The sequence below is a fragment of the Lissotriton vulgaris genome, chromosome 1_1, assembly GCF_964263255.1.
Source record: "Lissotriton vulgaris chromosome 1_1, aLisVul1.2, whole genome shotgun sequence".
Taxonomy (NCBI): Eukaryota; Metazoa; Chordata; class Amphibia; order Caudata; family Salamandridae; genus Lissotriton; species Lissotriton vulgaris.
In genome coordinates, this window is record NC_141685.1 from 241929348 (window position 1) to 241952169 (window position 22822).

Sequence of the window (22822 nt, forward strand, 5' to 3'; positions counted from 1 at the left end):
TCCAATTTTTCCATTCAGGGGATGCTAGAACCCGATACCTTCTAAAACACATTGCAGCTACAATGTTTAGGTAAAGACATTGAGCTGTGGAGTAGCACCAAGGGGAAAGGGGTTGGGATGAAAGAGAAAATAAAAAGAAACACCGGAGTGCTGGAAATCCTCGTAGCAACTAGTTCTGGGGCTGGAAATACCGTGGCATCCCTCTAACTGGACTTAGGGTGGATGACGCTAGGGTGAATGGTTTCTATAAAAAAAATGAAGGAAGTTTTCACCTTATTGTTATCATCACAATAATGTTTTATGACTTATGATGAATGATAAGGACATGCCTTTCAAAGTTTGTGCTTTTTATTTTTGAATAAGCAGGAACAAAGCAGAAGACCACATTCAATGTAGAATATTATATGAATGAATTTGTGGAATCGTTTTAAGGAAACAATAATGCGAAACTATAGCATGAATGCCATTATTAGAACTGTGGGCAATGTATAATTATTCTTATTCTAATACTAACACAACTTAAACAGAAACTTCACATTAGCTTGAATGTACTTGTACAAAAACAGACAAGGTTCAAGGTTTCTTTCAGGATCAAAAGGAAATCAGCAATGATCACAACATTTTTAAGGAGTATTCAGAGAAAATCATCAAATCAAAAGGTAACACCGCAAGGATTAATATGTTCATGTTTAACAAAGTCATCAAATGCAAGGAAGGAGATTCATCGCTCCTGTTTTTCTCAAAGTGTAGTTTTTATAAGAGTGCTCCTTTAAACATGTCCATTGTGCTCATGAACTCCAAACATATGGTGAAATAAAACACAAAAGCAAATACTTTGTCTCTCTTCTTCGAGCACTCAGGAGTGTCTTTAAGTAATAACTCAAGGTTTGTTGATTTTTTTCTTTTCATTGCTTCAAGCTCTGGATCAGGACGAAAAGCTCTGGAACTGGGAGAAGGGAAGCAGAAACTGATCGGGGCACTCTGCGAGGTAAACTGGTAGCTTGCAGTACGATGCTGGATCTCAGGTAAGTGGAGTGAAGATGAGGCCAAGCGCTGCTCTACGAGAGGACAGCTTATTTATAGTCAGCTGTAAGCTGTTCCACATGTTTGCAAAATCACAAAGAGCTATTAGTGCGGTGACAGTTGACTTGTGTTCATACCGACTTATAGCTTATTCACGAGTAATGGGTGTTTCCCTGGGAACCAGCTTGTGCATTTTACAACTGATTTTTACTTGTTGAAACAATTGCACTGAATTTTACTGTTACTTTGTACAATATAATAGAAATTGAAAAAAGAAAACAAAGAAATAACTAACTAACTGAATGTTCTTTCCTCATTCATATGTGTTGTATGATATATATGATATATTCACACCTATTCTGCATTTAGGTCACTCGGGGCTAGGAGTATAGGAGATCATAACAGAAAGGCTTCTGTGTGTGATCGCTGATGAATCCTTAATGTTGACAAGTCACTAAACCTACTTCTATATTCATTTTAATGGTATGGGTTATGCCCTGTGTGCGTCCACTGATATCTTTCTAGTTTTGATAATCAACAAAAACCATTCAAACATTCACTGCACCTGAATGTTTTTACCCATGTGTGTGTTTCTTAATGTATTTGTAGGCCTGATAAGTGACTAAAGTTCGTCACACATTCAGTGCAATTGAATGGCTTTACCCGTGTGTGTTGTTTGATGCTCTTTTAAGTTCTATTAGGTGCGCTGATTGACTAAAGCTCTTCACACATTCACTGGACTTGAATGGTTTTTCTCCTGTGTGTGTTCGCTGATGATTGCTTAATGCTGAAGAGTCACTAAAACTACTGCCATGACAATGGTAGGAATTTTGCCCAGTGTGTGTGCGCTGAAGTTTCTTTAGGGCTGATTGGTGACTAAAGCTCTTCACACATTCACTGCATCTAAATGGCTTTTCCTGTGTGTGTGTGTGTTCGCTGATGGACTTTTAGGTGTCCTAGGTAAATAAAGCTCTTCATACATTCACTGCACTTGAATGGTTTTTCCCCTGCATGTTTTCGCTGATGAATCCTTAATGATGAAAAGTCAATAAAAGGTTTGCCACATTCACTGTAATAATATGGTTTTCCCCCTGTGTGTGTTTGCTTATGTTTTTGTAGGTGTGATAACTGAATAAAGCTCTTTGCACATTCACTGCACTTAAATGGTTTTTCCCCTGTGTGTGTTTGCTGATGTCTTTGTAGGTTTGGTAAGTGACTAAAGTTCTTCATACATTCACTGCACTTAAATGGCTTCTCCCCTGTGTGTGTTCGCTGATGTTTCCTTAATGATGAAAAATCAATAAAAGCACTGCCACATTCACTGCAATGGTACGGCTTCTCCCCCGTGTGTGTTTGCTGATGTTTTTGTAGGTGTGATAACTGACTAAAACTCTTTGTACATTCACTGCACATGAATGGTTTTTCCCCTGTGTGTGTTCTCTGATGTATTTGTAGATGCGATGACCGTCTAAAGTACTTTGCACATTCAGAGCACTTGAATGGTTTTTCCCCTGTGTGTGTTCGCTGATGATTTCTTAATGTTGAGGAACAACTAAAACTACTTCCACATTCATTGCAATTGTATGGTTTTTCCCCATTATGTGTTTGATAATGTACTTGTAGGTTTCCTAATCGACTAAAGCTCTTCAAACATTCACTGCACTTAAATGGCTTTTCCCCTGTGTGTGTTCGCTGATGAATCCTTAATGATGAAGAGTCAATAAAAGCTTTGCCACATTCACTGCAATGGTAGGGCTTTTCCCCCGTGTGTGTTTGCTGATGTCTTTGTAGGTTGGATAATTGACTAAAGGTCTTTACACATTCACTGCACTTAAATGGCATTTCCCCTGTGTGTGTTCGTTGATGAATCCTTAATGATGAAGAGTAAACAAAAGCACCGCCACATTCACTGCAATGGTAGGGCTTTTCTCCGGTGTGTGTTTGCTGATGTTGTTGTAGGTGTGATAACTGACTAAAACTCTTTGTACATTCACTGCACGTGAATGGTTTTTCCCCTGTATGTGTTCGCTGATGTATTTGTAGCTGCGATAACTGTCTAAAGTACTTTGCGCATTCAGGGCACTTGAATGGTTTTTCCCCTGTGTGTGTTCGTTGATGAATCCTTAATGTTGAGGAATGACTAAAACTTCTTCCACATTCATTGCAATTGTATGGTTTTTCCCCATTATGTGTTTGATGATGTACTTGTAGGTTTCCTAATCGACTAAAGGTCTTCACACACTCACTGCACTTAAATGGCTTTTCTTCTGTGTGTGTTCGCTGATGACTTTGTAGGTTTGATGAATATCCTAAGCTACTTTCACATTCACTGCACTTGAATGGTTTTCCCCCTGTGTGGATTCGCTGAAGGCTTTGGAGCTGTGATGACTGACTAAAGAACTTTGCACATTCACTGCACTTGAATGATTTTTCTTTCTTTTCTCTGTGTGTTTGATGATGAAGCTTTAATAGTGATGACAAACTAAAGCTCTTGTTGCATGTGTGTGATTCTTCTTTCTTGGTTTCTGTCTGTGGGTAGGGTATATATTTGTCTTTATCCCAGGACTGTGTTTCCTGAACGGCCAACATGGCTGATAAAGCAATTGTGTAATTCTCAGACTCCCTGTATGTATGTGGTATTTTGTACAATTGTTTTCCGACTCAACAATAACGTGCCATAGCCACCAAATACTTACCACACTCATAATATCAATACTTTTCTTTCAGTGATTGTGCCATTAGATTGGACTATGGTTATGCACGCTTGCATGTAAAGATTTATCTTTATTCTGGCCAGTGAAAATTGGGACAGTCCGTTGTATTGTAGATAGCATAACCCCTCTTATCTGTACCCTTCAGTTGTCTGACTACACTCTGTTGTGCTTTGCTCTGGTTGCTGTGGGTTAGCCAGAAAGAGTTAACAATACAACTAGAGCACTGAATGATGATCTGTTATTGCTTTAGAAAGCAGATTACTGTGGTAACCACATCATACCAATCCCATGATCATGGCTGGTGTTGGACACCAGTTTTACAGGAGGTGGTTTGACGGTTTTCTTATCTAAATATTCTAGAGGTGATTTCTTCGTCTTGTGGTCTGGAGGTGCGCAGCTCAGACTGTTACATCCAATAAACTGCCCTTGACTGCTTTTTCATGGATCTGTCAGTTTATGTGTAGGTTCCTCTGTCGCCGACTGCATCGATGTTTTCCTGAATACTGGAGCTCATTATTTCTGCAATGTTTGCAGAGTTACAGCCTTAGCTTCATTGTTCATAATCTTTTCAAGCATTCAAGGCTTTTCTGTTGGATGTAAAGATATTCAGAATTATTAAACGTAAAGATTTTGGGATATGAATTCATAATGTTTAACTGATTGTAAAAGACATCTCTTCTTTACCCTCTTTGAAACGTAGCAAGGAATATTTCAACATACATAGATAGTTCTGTTGATCACATCACATCAACTACTGAAAAGGAGGTGCATACCAGTGTTCACAGAGAAACTTGGTTTAAAAGGGTGCTCACATAGCACCCACATGATACAGGTACAGCTTTAGGTAGATACACATGGACAAGATTTCATTTATACAAAAACTGATTGTGGAAAAAAAAGGGACCAGGATGGCCTACTGTTAATTCAGTAACTCTTCAGGAAGTATATAACAAAGGTAACTCTTCAGAAAGTATACAACAAAGGTAACTTTTCAGCAAGTATATAACGAAAGTAACTCCATTCAAACACTTTTTCTTGATGCTTTGCTGTTCCCACAGGATCAGCTCAAATGACAACTCGTGTCTTTACCTGGCTGTTCAATAAGTCATCTTTGACACTTGCAACAACTCCCCTGGTTCAAGCATTTCTGGTTTCTTCTAACCTTGAGGATTGGAGCCTTATTGTGAGTTGAGGTGGGTTTGCTTTCGCAACAACATCTGTCTATCTCCCTAAAACTAATGCAGCGTACAGAGCCTTGTTCTGGCCCTAAAATATAACTTAAAAAAGCAAGTCTAGTTCTTCATAAAGTACATAAAAGTCTGTATGATGCAGCTCCTTCTAGGGCTTTTTTGTGAAACAGAAAGATAGGTTCATTGTAATGCCCATCCATTACATACTACATGCAGATAAGGCAAACAAACATTGATTCATATCATGTAATATTCAACAATATCAGTCATTTAGTCCTTATAGAGAATCCATCACAACCACTAATTTACCCGACATATCCCTACAACAGATGTGTGTATATTAATCTTTTTTTTCCCCTTTTTCTACCTTTACATGGTATCTGACAATGTTGTCCGTTTGGGTCCCAGGATGCTACTTTGTGACTGAATGGATATTTAGTAGAGTAGGAGGAGGTGTTTGTTGTCCCCAGGTGATGCACCATTTCCACCTTGCCATATTTCTTATATGGAACTTTACCTCATTTCCTATGAGATGCCATGGTTCTCGTTCCTACAACACTTGTTGCAGACAAAGAGCCTGGTTTAGAGTTTGCTGGACAAGTTATTGCCTCAAACCAAGACAGATGTCTCGTCTGCCTTGTTACTGTCATGCCTTGAGCCTCCTACAACACTGTCCCTTTAAATTTAGCGCTATTTAGGACACCATGACCCATGGAGCGACGCTTCACGTTCTTGCGTCTAGCTCCGTCTGGTTCCGTGTCCGTCTTGTTCCGGATTGCCTGACTTCCGCTTTGTGGACTTCCTGCTTTGTTGTATCGAAGTGGGCTTCCCCGGCCCCCGCGTTCCTCTGCGGGCTCCGGGTGTCTTTCCCTTCCAACTTCTGCCAGCTCTCTGTGGGCGTTCGCTCATTGTCGCCTATTTGTGCGAGTGCTGTTCGTTTGCGGGATCTCCCGTGAACGTTAAACCCCGCCCTTGAGTCCCGCCCGGCGGCAGGGTTATTCCCCGTCATCCGGCTGGGCTCTGCCCCGTACTTCATTCTTCCTGTATTTTGCTCCGCCTGACAGCCGGGCTCGTTCTCCGCTGTCCGGCCGGGCTTCTTTCTGGCACCTCCTCCCTTGGGTTGCTCCACCCGGCAGCCGGGCTTGTTCTCCGCTGCCCGGTCGGGTTTTCCTTTTATTTCTTTAGATAGTTAGTTAGTTCTTTTGTCCCCTTCCCCTCTTGTTGCTCATCCCCTTGATTTGGATTCTTGAACGGGGATTATCGCCTCGTATTTGTTGGATAACTTGCGTGGACTAGAGTGGGTGCAGCTTCATCTACACTACGTGGAATCACGATAACAGCGCTTTTTGCGCTGCACAAACTACTATCTAAAGGGTTCTGTTATCACACATATCTGATTACATGTCTTGTTCTTTATAGAGGATCATACAGACTACAGTGGTGTTGGCAATAGATGCATTGTATTCCATTAAACAAGTGGATATTTCCTCAAGCCTTCTACAACATTCAAAGTGAGAAGTGGAACAAGTCAGAGTACATGGCACTTTATTGTAGAGAAGTAACAGTTACTCACTGATATGTTATGTCATCTTTGCCACAGCTCCAGACAAGATTCTTTACCTAAGATCCTACATATCACTTCTGCGACATTTCAGAAAACCCTTTGGTATGTAATGTTAATATGCATAAAGGAGTCAATGGGATTGTATGTTTAATATTTTCATTAGATAAGGTTGCTCACTTGCCTTTTTCTTACAGCCTACCTGTTGTCCAGTTCCCCCATTGGAGTTACCACGCATCCATTCAGAAGACCACATCAAGCCCATTTTTCCCCCAACCTTTCCTTGTTTTGTCTCCCTGTTTTCCCCTGGCGTGTCTCTCGTAATCTAGTGTTTGATAGAGTCGGAAGGCCGTAGGGGAAGGCTGTGGAATAGTCTTCGGACTTTTATTAGGGTGGTCAGGATATCTGTCACTTTTGTGACGGAATAAACCAATTCGATGAAATCTAAAATCAGTCCTATGGTGTACACTGTGTCCAGTGTGGCCTGCTGGACTTGAAAGATCTTGTGGTTTGTGGGTCTCTCATTGCTTTAAGGCCACCGCCATGAGGGACTTCTGTTTGCTGTGGCTTGTGCAAATCTCCCTTCCAGGCAGGACTTCTGTCAACTGTGCCTTGTGCAGATTTTTCTTCAAGGCACGGGCTTCTGTACTCAATGATCAGTTCAAAGGTAGGGTGAGGCAGAACTGGTCTAGGGTGTCTTCTTTGTTGGAATTCAACTGATAAAGCCACAGAGCTCAAGCTGTGAGATGAAGGGGAATCTGGATTTTCTGAGCTCTGTGGAATATTGAGACAGTACTACCACATCCACCATTTACTACAAGACTCAAGGAGTTGGTGCTAAAAGTACTGCTCCAAGGTACAATTCAACTACTGCATCTGAATAGATCCTGTGAAATGGCAACTTGAGAATAAAGGTCCTGCTTGTAACAGCACATTGCAGAAAGCTTTTCAAGAACTTCGAGGTAAATGGACTCTCTCTACCTGTCGTACCTGAGGACAGTAATCCCTGCTAACATCTATCCTCTTTGGACAAGCTGCTCCCTTTTGCAATCAGAATCCAGCCCAGATGCACACCATCATATCGTGTTGCATGATGTTGGGCAGTTCTCACATAAAAAGGTCGAGAGGAGAGATTGGGTTTGGATGGGAGTCAGGAACAAATCGCCCTCAGCGGGTACCTGGTGTGTGGGTAATCTTCACAGATGGAGTAGCTACAGTGCAAACAGGTCAGGGGAACAAACCCAGCAGAAAACAGCCCCTGCCAGAATAGAGAACGAGTTCCCTACCAAACAAATGCAAAGAGTGTCCTGTGCACACGTATATGTATAATGTCGTTCTCAAGTGAGAACTCAAAGAGTGTTTGTGGAAGTTCAAAATATGAGGTCGGAGTCCAGAATCGCAAAGTGTACAAATTTTAAAATTTCAGTGTTGATCAGTACAAACAAGAATAATTAGCCGACACGTGTTTTGTCACACTGTGTGAGGGCTGTGACTCTTCAGGGCTGTGATATAGAAGATAAGAAGCTTGGAAAGTGACGGCGCGCCAATGTAGTGTAAAACAGTCTGGCAGCGTGGATGGAAAAGCAGGCTGGTAAGCCTGTACGTAGCGGTGAATAGAGCCTCAGGACAGGTAGGTGTGCTGCACGGGTAGGTGCACGGAGCTTAGGTCCTCATCCAGATAGCAGATGGCCATCCGCCATCTGGATGAGGACCTAAGCATCGTGCACCTATCTGTGCAGCACACCTACTCGCACAGAACGCCATTACGAACACACCCGTCCTGAGGCCCCATTCACTGCTAAGTGTCGGCTAATTATTCTCGTTTGTACTGATCAACGCTGAAATATTAAAATGTGTACACTTTGCGATGCTGGACTCAGACCTCATATTTTGAACTTCCACCAACACTCTTTGAGTTCTCACTTGAGAACGACATTATACATATACGTGTGCACAGGACACTCTTTGCTCACATCAAAAGGGCCCTCTACAAATTGCTGACATTTTCTTAAACCCCTGGACAGCCGTGCCAAAATACAGACCAACTACACACCCTTCACAGATTTACCAAATTCTGTAAAATAGATTGGTATCCAACCCAGACTTCAATATTTCAAACCATCTACCAGCCTCCAAACTCAAATCTTTCAATTTCTTAAATTACCATCCTTGGAATTGCCAGTGTCTGAGATTTGTGGAAGGTCCACACTCAGTGAGCTCAACGTCACCTTGCAAAACCGCCCCAGGAGACTGGAAGAAAAGAATAATTAATGACATACACTGAACAAAACTGTATATAAATCTACCATGTTATCATTCCACGTACCATTGTCTTACTGCTGTTGTTTCAATATCGATGTTTTGCTGTTTATCACAGTAGTATCGTCATTTAAAACCGTATTCAAGTTTATTTCCATCATACCTACTTAGCTATGTATTGTTGCTCACCTTACACATCTCTGTTAGACATGTTGTGATGTCTGTTACTACATAAATAGGTAGTTATAGTTATTGGCTTATATAGCTGAATCACCCATGAGGGTATCTCGGCGCTCAGGCTGTGAAACCCTTCCTGGCTCTCCCTGTGAGAGGCGGAGCCAGGCATCCCAGCGCTGGTGGGGCCGGTGTGGAGATTAAGCAAGCTATTGCCCAGAGTTGCAGCGTGGGCCCATGATTAGAGAAGGCGCCGAAGAGAGAATTATCGAGTCAGCGGACATTGATCCTAAACCATGCCGCATCGGGAATTGAACCCTGGTCCCGGGCCTGATCTTTGCTTCAGGGTCTGCCACCTCTAACCAGTGAGCCACACTTCTCCAATAGACTACTAATGCAAGAACTGTGCAGTATCCTTGCAGTAAGATGCACATTATTAGTATTAAAGGTAGCATGTTTGTTAGAAAAACTGCACCTACTAGAATTATAGCATAATGAATGCAGAGCACACAATGCAATAACACAGGCCAGGTATTAGGAGAATCTGATGCAAACAGTGCAATAACACAGGTCAGGTAAACATACGCAAACAATGTAATATAAAGTGCAGAGGCTAGCTCTGTATATTAAAAGGTACATAATGGATTCACACTAAGTCATGGTATATTTACATAGTTTAAGACAACAAGTTTCTGCTACTCTAGACTGTTGGTCTTAAGGACTCTATTGTGATGGGTGTGATGTGAGACTGGGCATTAGTTCACTGGGCAGAAATATAATGCACAGGCAAAAAAGGATGCCATTGCTCAAGGCCCAAATGGGTTCTTTGGATACCAAACACTGAAATTCCTGATCTGAGCTCTTCTGTGCAAATATGTCTGTCACACCCTCGTCAATCGTCACCTCAGTGAAACAAGCAGGATTCTGCAATATGCTAAACCAGAAGACCTTTCTTGAATAGGTCTTTCAACCAGTCTCCAATCAGCAATGCAGTTTTTTTTGTAATAAGGAGCAGTCACAAACAAGAAAAGAGAATATTTGTGGTTCATCTCTGCCAGGTTTTCTGCTCTGATGTGGAGATAAATAGGATGGAGCAGGCTACAGGAGACATCTAGTAAACAACAACGGGGTTCCTCGGGTATGCTCCCAGGGGTTGCTTTCTGAAGCAGGCCATATATACAAGGATTCACCCTCATGTAGGGACTAATTCAATGTCCTCTTCCTCTCATGTATTTGCTAGAGAAACAAGGTTCTGGGTGACACCGATCGAAGCAATCAGCACCCATGGTTCTGTAAACCTTTGGTAGGATTATAGTGAAAGAGCCTGGTGTTATATAAGAGAAATATACAAAGGAATTTCCAGAAGCTAGGAGTTTGATTATGGGGAGATGTAGGTCTGTGTAACAGAAAGACTGGATAGTGGAACAAATCAATATCATGTTCTAACTTCTCTTCCACTGTCACAGTAAAAAGCAGTGCCAGGTGGAAAGATGACTTCTGCAAGTGCCACCTCAAACTAAAGCACAGTAAAGAGTAGTGCAGAGTAGAAAGTTTGTCTTCTGTTACCACTACTTGCACAGTAAAAAGTAGTGCCGAGTAGAAATGTTGTCTTCTCTTAGCACAACTTAGTGAGTAAAATGCAATGCAATGTGCACAGATTTTTGTTTAAATAAGACCCCTCATAGTGTCAGTAATTATTGGTGCAATTCTTAAAGGATTCCACAGTAAGTTCTCCTTGTGTTGAGGGTAAAAAGAAGTGTACAGATACTCTCTACTCTAAACACTTCTCATAGTGGGAGTAAACATCATTACTACCGGTAACAGTACAGGTAAAAGCAGTGCAGGGTTTACAGGTACTCTCTATAAAGGCACTTCATAGTTTCAGGAAACAGCAGTGCAGATTGTACAGATGTACTCTTTTTGTATACACCCCTCATGTTGTAGTAAAATAGATTTCTACCTGTAGATTTAAAAGCTGCTTAAAGTTAAGTTAAAAGTAGCTAGGTACATATTTCATCTTCTGTAAATGCCTCTTGTAATGTAGTATTCAGCAGTGCAAAGTACACAGATTAACGCTTTTCTAACCACCCCTCATTCTGCTATGAAATAGGTTTCCTCCTGTAGATGCAAACACTGCTTCTAGTGCAGTTAAAAAAATAGTGCAATGGACAGATTTAAATTTCCTGCAAACGCCCCTTGTGATGTCGAAAAAAAAATGCATATGTGAACAGAAAATCTCTTCTGAAAATACCACACATTGTCATATAGTGTAGTAAAAAGCAGTGCAGTATGGACGGATTTTTCACAGTGAAGATTAAAAAGCAGTGCATGCACAATTTCTCTTTTTTAATAACCCCACGAAGTGTAGTAAAAAGTAATTCAGGATACACACTACATATGTACTCTAAGCACCTTTGTTAGAATAGTCAAAGGTAGACGAGTCTACACAAATTTCATCTTTTATTTAAAATCCCCCTCATGATGTAGTAGAAATCAATGCAGTGTGCACACATATCCTTTCATGTCAACAGCCATCATAGATTAGGAAAAACCAATGCAATACACAGATTTCTCTGAATAACGGTTCACAGAGATTAGCAGGCTCTAGTACTTTCCAGGCTAGATTATGGCTACGGAACAGTCTGTGGGCTACCCAGCTACAAGTTGGCTCTGCTCAGGGCTTCCCTGAATTCAGCGGCAAGGCTCATCACAGATTCACATCACAGAAATAGTCACTTCACACTGGTACTGAAATCCTTAAACTGGCTGCCTTTGGAGGCTAGGATTCATCTTAAAATTGTGTGTATGACTAACAAGGCCCTTCACTTTAACACCCCATTTTACCTAGCCCAAACATTGGAGCTCTCTGGTGGGAGCCGATCTTCTAGCAGTTCCAGCACTCTGCTACTGAACCTCAAACATTCCAGAAAAAGAAAACGTATAATCGTGCGTTCTCTGGTATTGCCCCAAGAAACTGGAACTCCCTGCCTCCGCACATCAGACTGACTCCCTCTATAGCATCTTTCAAACAAGCATTTGCATAGCCAATAGGTCTCGCTTTTGGGACCTTATAAGTATTTAGTTATGCAGCGCAATATCCTTGGTGCAACAACATCAACGTTGCTTGGCTAAACACTTATAAGGTCCCAAAGGCGAGACATATTGGCTATGCCAATGCTTGTTGGCTATACTGTGTGTTTGACTGAGTTTACAGGCAGCGATTATTGCCATTAATAGACGTTTGACAGCATTTCCTCCTTCCAGTGATTGGTATAGAGATATAGCTCTTCTGGATTGTTTTTGCTCTAATGAGATTGATCTAGGTGGTTATTGTACCGCTGCCTTTGTTAAATATTGTGTAGACATACAGAGTCAAACAAACAGACAAAGTTAGACAGAGTCAGATAGACAGACAGAGTTAGACAGAGTCAGACAGGCAGACAGTGTCAGACAGACAGTGTCAGACTGGCAAAGTTAGACAGACAGTGTCAGACGGTGAGTGTCAGACAGACAGTGTCAGACAGATAGATAGAGTCAGACAGTCAGTCAGACAGTCAGTCAGACAGACAGTCAGACAGTCAGTCAGTCAGACAGACAGTCAGACAGACAGACAGGCATACAGACAGACAGAGTCAGTCAGACAGAGTGACAGGCCGAGTCAGACAGACAGAGTGACAGACAGAGTCAGCCAGACAGAGTGACAGACAGAGTCAGCCAGACAGAGAGAGTCAGCCAGACAGAGTGACAGACAGAGTCAGCCAGACAGAGTGACAGACAGAGTCAGTCAGACAGAGTGACAGACAGAGTCAGCCAGACAGAGTGACAGACAGAGTCAGTCAGACAGAGTGACAGACAGAGTCAGTCAGACAGAGTGACAGACAGAGTCAGTCAGACAGAGTGACAGAGTCAGTCACACAGAGTGATAGACAGAGTCAGTCAGACAGAGTGACAGACAGAGTCATTCAGACAGTGACAGACAGAGTCAGTCAGACAGAGTGACAGACAGAGTCAGTCAGACAGAGTGACAGACAGAGTCAGTCAGACAGAGTGACAGAGTCAGTCACACAGAGTGATAGACAGAGTCAGTCACACAGAGTGACAGACAGAGTCATTCAGACAGAGTGACAGACAGAGTCAGCCAGACAGAGTGACAGACAGAGTCAGTCAGACAGAGTGACAGACAGAGTCAGTCAGACAGAGTGACAGACAGAGTCAGTCAGACAGAGTGACAGACAGAGTCAGTCAGACAGAGTGACAGACAGAGTCAGTCAGACAGAATGACAGAGTCAGTCACACAGAGTGATAGACAGAGTCAGTCACACAGAGTGACAGACAGAGTCATTCAGACAGAGTGACAGACAGAGTCAGTAAGACAGAGTGACAGACAGAGTGGCGGACAGAGTGACAGACAATCAGTCAGACAGAGTGACAGACAGTCAGTCAGACAGAGTGACAGACAGTCAGTCAGACAGAGTGACAGACAGTCAGTCAGACAGAGTGACAGACAGTCAGTCAGACAGAGTGACATACAGTCAGTCAGACAGAGTGACAGACAGTCAGTCAGACAGAGTGACAGAGTCAATCAGACAGAGTGACAGAGTCAGTCAGACAGAGTGACAGACAGTCAGTCAGACAGAGTGACAGACAGTCAGTCAGACAGAGTGACAGACAGTCAGTCAGACAGAGACAGAGACAGTCAGACATACAGAGTCGGACAGACAGAGTCAGACAGAGATAGACAGACAGACATAGACAGAGTCAGACAGATAGACAGTGTCAGACACACAGGCAGAGCCAGACAGAAAGAGTCAGACAGACACATACAGAGTCAGACAGATAGACAGAGTCAGACAGATAGACAGAGTCATACAGACAGACAGAGACAGATATAGACAGAGTCATACAGGCAGACAGAGCCAGACAGAGTCATACAGACAGACAGAGCCAGACAGTGACAGAGTCAGTCAGACAGAGTGACAGACAGAGTGACAGAGTCAGTCAGACAGAGTGACATAGTCAGTCAGACAGAGTGACAGAGCCAGTCAGACAGAGTGACAGAGTCAGTGGACGACAGTCAGTCAGATAGAGTGACAGACAGAGTCAGACAGACAGAGTCAGACAGATACAGTGCCATCACACAGACAGAGTCAGACAGATAAAGTCAGACAGACACAGACAGATAGACAGACACATACAGAGTCAGACAGATAGAGTCAGACAGATAGACAGTGTCAGACACACAGACAGAGTCAGACAGATAGAGTCAGACAGACACATACAGAGTCAGACAGATAGACAGAGTCAGACAGACACATACAGAGTCAGACAGACACATACAGAGTCAGACAGATAGACAGAATCATACAGACAGAGTCAGACAGTCATACAGACAGACAGAGCCTGACAGAGTGACAGAGTCAGTCAGACAGACTGACAGACAGAGTGACAGAGTCAGTCAGACAGAGTGACAGAGTCAGTCAGACAGAGTGGCAGAGTCAGTCAGACAGAGTGACAGACAGAGTGACAGACAGCGTCAGACAGACAGCGTCAGACAGACAGCGTCAGTCAGACAGTGACAGAGTCAGACAGACAGAGTGACAGACAATCAGTCAGTCAGACAGAGTGACAGTCAGTCAGACAGAGTGACAGTCAGTCAGACAGAGTGACAGTCAGTCAGACAGAGTGACAGTCAGTCAGACAGAGTGACAGAGTCAGTCAGAGAGTAAGAGTCAGTCAGAGAGTGAGAGTCAGTCAGAGAGTGAGAGTCAGTCAGAGAGTGAGAGTTAGTCGACGACAGAGTCAGTCAGACAGAGTGACAGACAGAGTAAGACAGAGTGACAGATTGTCAGACAGAGAGACAGACAGAGTCAGACAGAGTCAGCCAGACAGAGTGACAGAGTGACAGACAGAGTCAGAGTGACAGACAGACTCAGTCAGACAGTGACAGAGTCAGCCAGACAGAGTCAGACAGAGTGACAGACAGAGTCAGACAGAGTCAGACAGAGTGACAGAGTCAGTCAGACAGAGTGACAGACAGTCAGTCAGACAGAGTGACAGACAGTCAGTCAGACAGAGTGACATACAGTCAGTCAGACAGAGACAGAGTCAGACAGAGACAGTCAGACAGACATAGACAGAGTCAGACAGATAGACAGTGTCAGACACACAGACAGAGTCAGACAGATAGAGTCAGACAGACACAGACAGATAGACAGACACATACAGAGTCAGACAGATAGACAGAGTCAGACAGATAGACAGAGTAATACAGACAGAGTCATACAGACAGACATAGCCAGACAGTGACAGAGTCAGTCAGACAGAGTGACAGAGTCAGTCAGACAGAGTGACAGAGCCAGTCAGACAGAGTGACAGAGCCAGTGGACGACAGAGTCAGTCAGATAGAGTGACAGACGGAGTCAGACAGAGTCAGACAGAGTCAGACAGACAGAGTCAGACATATAGACAGTGTCAGACACACAGACAGAGTCAGACAGATAGAGTCAGACAGACACATACAGAGTCAGACAGACAGACAGAGTCAGACAGATAGACAGAGTCATACAGACAGACAGAGACAGATATAGACAGAGTCATAAAGACAGACAGAGCCAGACAGTCATACAGACAGACAGAGCCAGACAGACCGAGTCAGACAGATACAGTGCCATCACACAGACAGACAGAGTCAGACAGATAAAGTCGGACAGACACAGACGGATAGACAGACACATACAGAGTCAGACAGAAAGACAGAGTCATACAGACAGACAGAGCCTGACAGAGTGATAGTCAGTCAGACAGACTGACAGACAGAGTGACAGAGTCAGTCAGACAGAGTGGCAGAGTCAGTCAGACAGAGTGGCAGAGTCAGTCAGACAGAGTGACAGAGTCAGTCAGACAGAGTGACAGAGCCAGTCAGACAGAGTGACAGTCAGTGGACGACAGAATCAGTCAGATAGAGTGCCAGACAGTCAGACAGAGTGACAGACAGCGTCAGACAGTCAGACTGAGTCAGTCAGACAGTGACAGAGTCAGACAGACAGAGTGACAGACAGTCAGTCAGACAGAGTGACAGACAGTCAGTCAGACAGAGTGACAGACAGTCAGACAGGGTGACAGTCAGTCACACAGAGTGACGGAGTCAGTCAGAGAGTGCGAGTCAGTCGACGACAGAGTCAGTCAGACAGAGTGACAGACAGAGTCAGACAGAGTGACAGAGTCAGACAGAGTGACAGACAGAGTCAGACAGAGTGACAGACAGAGTCAGACAGAGTGACAGACAGAGTCAGACAGAGTGACAGATAGTCAGACAGAGTGACAGACAGAGTCAGAGTGACAGACAGAGTCAGACAGAGTGACAGACAGAGTCAGACAGAGTGACAGAGTCAGCCAGACAGAGTGACAGAGTCAGCCAGACAGAGTGACAGACAGAGCCAGACAAAGTGACAGACCGAGTCAGACAGAGTGACAGACAGACAGAGTCAGTCAGACAGAGTGACAGACAGTCAGTCAGACAGAGTGACAGACAGTCAGTCAGACAGAGTGACAGAGTCAGACAGAGTGACAGACAGTCAGTCAGACAGAGTGACAGAGTCAGTCAGACAGAGTGACAGAGTCAGTCAGACAGAGTGACAGACAGTCAGTCAGACAGAGACAGAGTCAGACAGAGACAGTCAGACATACAGAGTCAGACAGACAGAGTCAGACAGAGATAGACAGACATAGACAGCGTCAGACAGATAGACAGTGTCAGACACATAGACAGAGTCATACAGACAGATAGAGACAGACAGAGTCATACAGACAGACATAGCCAGACAGTGACAGAGTCAGTCAGACAGAGTGACAGACAGAGTGACAGACAGAGTGACAGAGTCAGTCAGACAGAGTGACAGAGTCAGTCAGACAGAGTGACAGAGTCAGTCAGACAGAGTGACAGAGTCAGAGGACGAAAGAGTCAGTCAGACAGAGTGACAGAGTCAGAGGACGAAAGAGTCAGACAGAGATAGACAGACATAGACAGAGTCAGACAGATAGAGTCAGACAGACACAGACAGAGTCATACAGACAGAGCCAGATACAGACAGAGTCATACAGACAGAGTCAGAAGAGTCATACAGACAGACAGAGCCAGCATAGTGACAGAGTCAGTCAGACAGAGTGACAGAGCCAGTCAGACAGAGTGACAGAGTCAGTGGACGACAGAGTCAGTCAGATAGAGTGACAGACAGCGTCAGACAGAGTGACAGACAGTCAGTCAGAGTAACAGACAGTCAGTCAGAAAGAGTGACAGTCAGTCAGAAAGAGTGACAGACAGTCAGTCAGAAAGAGTGACAGACAGTCAGTCAGACAGAGTGACAGACAGTCAGTCAGACAGAGTGACAGACAGTCAGTCAGACAAAGTGACAGACAGTCAGTCAGACAAAGTGACAGACAGTCAGTCAGACAGAGTGACAGACAGTCAGAGTTAAACAGAGTCAGAATCAGACAGACAGAGTCAGACAGAGACAGTCAGACAGATTGAGTCAGACAGACATACAAGGTCAGACAGACATACAGAGCCAGACATACAGAGTCAGTCAGACAGTGACAGAATCAGACAGACAGAGTGACAGACAATCAGTCAGACAGAGTGACAGTCAGTCGGACAGAGTGACAGACAGTCAGTCAGACAGAGTGACAGACAGTCAGTCAGACAGAGTGACAGACAGTCAGTCAGACAGAGTGACAGACAGTCAGTCAGAGTGACAGACAGTCAGTGAGAAAGAGTGACAGACAGTGAGTCAGACAGAGTGACAGACAGTCAGTCAGACAGAGTGAAAGACAGTCAGTCAGACAGAGTGACAGACAGTCAGTCAGACAGAGTGACAGTCAGTCAGTCAGACAGAGTGACATACAGTCAGACAGAGTGACATACAGTCAGACAGAGTGACATACAGTCAGTCAGAGTGACAGACAGTCAGACAGAGTGACAGACAGTCAGAGAGTGACAGACAGTCAGTCAGACAGAGTGACAGACAGTCAGTCAGTCAGACAGAGTGACAGTCAGTCAGACAGAGTGACAGTCAGTCAGACAGAGTGACAGTCAGTCAGACAGGGTGACATACAGTCAGACAGAGTGACATACAGTCAGACAGAGTGACATACAGTCAGTCAGAATGACAGACAGTCAGTCAGACAGAGTGACAGACAGTCAGTCAGAGAGTGACAGACAGTCAGTCAGACAGAGTGACAGACAGTCAGTCAGACAGAGTGACAGACAGACAGTCAGTCAGACAGAGTGACAGACAGTCAGTCAGACAGAGTGACAGACAGTCAGTCAGAGAGTGACAGACAGTCAGACAGAGTGACAGACAGTCAGACAGAGTGACAGACAGTCAGACAGAGTGACAGACAGTCAGTCAGGCAGAGTGACAGAGTCAGTCAGACAGAGTGACAGACAGTCAGACAGAGTGACTGTTGGACCCAGCCTCGTGGCGTGGTCCCACTCCTCCCGCATGGCAGGCCCTGGACTACCTCGACCCCTGTCCTCCGGCAGAGGGCAGCACCATCCACCCTACACGAGAGCCGCCCCTCCGGGCAACCGCTGGCTCTCCCCCTTTGGAACTCGGCAACCCCTCCTCGACACACTCGGCTGGTCCGAACCCTATCCCAGACCACCATCTCAAATCCAGACTCCATCTTGGACCCTCCACGACCAGGCCCGGTGGCCTCGGCCCGACCCCGGCCGCAGACCCAGCGAAGCCCCCACATCGAGGCACCACGATCCGACCAGGAGGTAAAGAGGCCACTTGACGGATCAATGAGGGGAAGAGTTTCGATGGTCCTCCAACCGTCCCCCGACGCCTGGTTTTGATCGCCTCCGGCCTCCCTGGGCGCTGGCTCCACCCCCCTGCTGGGTGTCTGGACACGCTCATCTCGGCCCCTCCGACCCCGAAGTGCGAAGGTACGGACATGAAAGGACGCCAGACCTATATCTGGGTCAGCTCTGGAGCAGGTCGGCAGTTGTATCCTGGAGTCGAGAGACACCGAGACGAACTCATCCGCGTGGAACCCGTAACCACCTTTGGAGCCCTGCTGGCACTGCCGCGGCTCATCTTCGCCGAAACCATCCTTGGAGCCCTGCTGGCGCTACCGCGGCCCATCTTCGTTGAAACCATCTTTGGAGCCCTGCTGGTGCTGCCCAGCTTTGTTGAAACCATCTCTGGAGCCCTGCTGGCGCTGCCGCGGCCCATCTTCGTTGAATCCATCCTTGGAGCCCTGCTGGTACTGCCGCGGCCCAACTTCGTTGAAACCATCTCTGGAGCCCTGCTGGCGCTGGCGCTGCCGCGGCCCATCTTCGTTGAAACCATCTCTGGAGCCCTGCTGGCGCTGCCGCGGCCCATCTTCATTGAATCCATCCTTGGAGCCCTGCTGGCGCTGCCGCGGCCCAACCCTGAGGAACCCCCCAGCTCGAGGATTGAGAGCTGAGCGTAGGGTATCCCTGTACCAGGCTGGTACCAAGACTGTCCCGCTACCCCCTTCCCTCAGTGACTAAAACCTGAAAGGATCCCTGGATCCAGTTGCACCTGTATCGCTACGATTACCTGCCTTAAAGTATTGATAAAAACGTTGAGAACCTATCTTTGTGTGGTGTCCATCTGTAGGGGGGTGATTGCTCATCTGTACGATCCTAGGGGAGGAACCTCGCCAGGAGGCCTCTCGACATCGCTCGGCCCAGTCTAAGATCCCCTTTCCAACATTGGTGGCAGGCGGTGCGATCCGAGCCGACACAGATTGTACAGAGCGTAACTCGCCCCACTACGAACAGAAACACACGACGACCATGACTACCAAAGAAACCGGACCGACCTCAGAGTTCCAGATGGAACGTTTGGAAGACTATAGCCACAAAGAGTTGAAGCAATTCTGCAAAGACTTGGGTATCGCTACCACAGGACTAAGCACCAAAGACGATCTCAAGCAGGCCCTGCAGACCTGGGTGGGGACAGGAGTGACGCCACCCCAGAACGAAGGCATCACAATCCCCGATCTGCACCCAGAGAACATCGCAACCCCAACGGAGGAGAGAAACACGGGCTTCTCCCACGGGGATGCCCGAGAACGAGAAAGGAGCCGGCTCCACGAATTGGAACTGGCTAGACTCCGCTTAGATGGAGAACTACAACTGGCCGAAAAAAAGATAGCCCTTGAGCAACTACGGCTACAGGGAGACCTGGAAGAGAAAAGAAGGCAGAGGGATTTAGAGGAGAAGAAGCTCGCGTACGAGCACGAGCACGAGCGCAGTTTAAAAGAACTGGAGATTAAGGCGAAAAATGGGGACACCGGCGTCTCTGGGAGCCGGAGCCCCCCTCCTTCTATAGACGCAAAGGTCCACATCCCAAAAGATGTCGTCCGAGAGTACTATAAAAACGACGACATCCAGCAATGGTTTAAGGCCTACGAGGTAGCCATGACCTCACACCGAGTACCACAAAAAGACTGGGGTGCCGGGTTGTGGGGGAGGTTCGTCAATGAGGGGAGAGACGCCCTGCTACAGCTCCCCACCACCTACGAGCAGCTGTTCAACCTCATTGTATGGGAACACCTCTCCAACAACTGTTTCATCGAACTCAGGCAGCATCTCCTCGACAGCAAACTGACCGAGCCACGTAAACTCGCCATCGAAGCCGATCGATGGGAGAGCCCCCGTGTCCCCCGGAACTGGATGGGAGACCAAGGCCGAGCTCACCAGCGATCCCACCATCAGCGAGGAGGAGGAGGAGGAGGCCAGGGACACCGCCGCGGTGCCCCCCGCCAACACTTCCCCTCCCCTGGCCGGAAGAGGAGCCCTCCCAGCACGGCCGGGGCCCCGCTCGAACATTATTTGCCACAAATGCCAGCGACCCGGTCATTACGCCAATGACCCCAACTGTCCCAGAAACCAGCCATCCAACCCCACAGGTCCGCAAAACCGCCAGATCGCCGCCGCCTCCCTGAGGGAGGAGCAGGGCGAAGAAGAAGACTATGACCAAGACCAGACCGAGTGGGAGGCCGCAGCCATGTCCCTGGTATGTCTGGGCGAAAGAGACATGGTCCCCCGGGCCCCAATCCCGGCCAACACTCAGAAGTACAGCCAGTGGGTCACCATTAATGGGCACCGGGTCGAAGCCCTCCGTGACACCGGAGCCAGCGTGACGGCCGTCCGTTGCCACCTGGTGACCCCGGATCAAATCTCCCAATGTACTGTGCTCAGTACGGTCCGCGGATAATTCCGAGAGCCTGTACCAGATGGCCCGCGTCCCCTTGGAGTGGGGGGGGAGTGTCGGGCATTCTGAAAGTGACTGTCCGAGACGATGCCCCCGTAGACTGCCTCCTCGGGAACGACCTCGAGAGCTTCCCCTGTGCTGACGTCGAGCGGAGGGAGCATCTGGGGATGCTAGGCCTCCCTGAGTGGGTCTGTGCGACAACCCGATCCATGGCCGCCCGAGCCATCACCTCAACCGAAGAGCCAGAATGGCCCGAGCCTCCACCGCCCGTCGTCCCCGAAGACACCGACCCTGAACCCGGTCCACCGGGGCCCAACTGTGAAGAAATTGCCCCGCTCAGCGACCTCCCGGAACTGGCCCAATGGCGCCAAGAAGGTGGCCCCACTCGAGAACAGTTCCGTCAAGAGCAGAAAATGTGTCCCTCCCTCGAGGGGATCCGACAGCAAGCCGCAGCCTAGAGCACAGGGGACGCCTCGGGGGCCCACTGGGTCTAATGGGACAATGAGCTCCTCTACAGCGAGCAGAAGATTGCCGAGCTAGGGGCCTGCCCGGTATTGGTGGTCCCCCTCCGATTCAGAGACTTCCTCCTGAACCTGGTACACGATGTGCCCCTCGCTGGGCACCTGGGGCAGGACAAGACATACAGCCGCCTGGTGACCCACTTCTACTGGCCCAAGATGAGGAATGATGTGATTAATCACTGCCGGACTTGCCCCACCTGCCAAGCCAGCAGGAAGAGCAGCTGAAAACTAAAGGTCCCCCTCCAACCTTTCCCAGTCGTCAACACTCCCTTTGAGCGGGTGGGGATCGACATCGTGGGGCCCCTGGAGCCCCGGACATCCCAAGGTCACCGTTTCATCCTCGTCCTGGTGGACCATGCCACCCGCTATCCAGAAGCTATCCCTCTCCGGACCGTGACGGCTCCCGTGGTGGGCCGGGCCCTGATGGGGATCTTCTCCCGGGTGGGCTTCCCCCGAGAAGTCGTCAGTGATCGGGGTACGAACGTCATCTCCGCTACATGAAGTCCCTGTGGCAGCAATGCGGGGTCACGTATAAATTCACAACCCCCTATCACCCCCAAGGGAACGGACTGGTGGAACGCTTCAATCGCACCCTCAAGGGGATGATCATGGGCCTGGAAGAGCCCTTACGACGCCAATGGGACGTGTTGCTGCCCTGCCTCCTCTTCGCCTATCGGGAGGTCCCCCAGAAGTCCCTGGGATTCAGCCCCTTCGAACTATTGTACGGGCACCCCGTCCGGGGTCCCCTAAGCCTGGTCAAAGAAGGCTGGGAGGTGACCGCCCAAGATGCTCCACCTGACGTATACCGGTACCTCCTGATCCTCCGGAACCAGACTCGGCGGTTCCGGGAACTTGCCAAGGCCAACCTCGAAGCCAGTCAAGAAGACATGAAACGTTGGTATGATCAAAACGCCTCTTCTATTGAGTTCGAGCCGGGACAATAGGTCTGGGTCATGTCCCCGGTCGAACCATGTGCCCTCCAGGACAAGTGGACCGGGCGCTTCAAGGTGGTGGAACGCAAGAGCCCCGTCACCTACCTAGTGGACATGGAGTACCCCAGGAACCCCCTCCGGGTCCTCCACGCCAACAGACTCAAGCCCCACTTTGTCCGATCAGAACTTAGCCTCCT

General features: G+C 47.1%; 1 protein-coding gene across 2 annotated transcripts in view; it reads right to left on the minus strand.

Annotated features, from left to right (window-relative positions):
• Nucleotides 1-330: 330 nt before the first annotated feature.
• The window catches only part of LOC147745355 (uncharacterized), a 29015-nt gene continuing 6523 nt past the window's right edge, over nt 331-22822 (minus strand). Inside the window, exons 2-3 of one of the 2 annotated variants that reach the window (XM_086952265.1) lie at nt 8653-8738; nt 331-4324 (exon numbers count right to left, since the gene is read on the minus strand). In XM_086952265.1, the coding sequence (XP_086808391.1) occupies nt 1927-3612 (1686 nt within the window). In that variant the 5' untranslated portion in view covers nt 3613-4324; nt 8653-8738 and the 3' untranslated portion in view covers nt 331-1926. The remainder of the gene's footprint in view (nt 4325-8652; nt 8739-22822) is intronic. The other variant, XM_086952264.1, reaches the window with a different exon arrangement.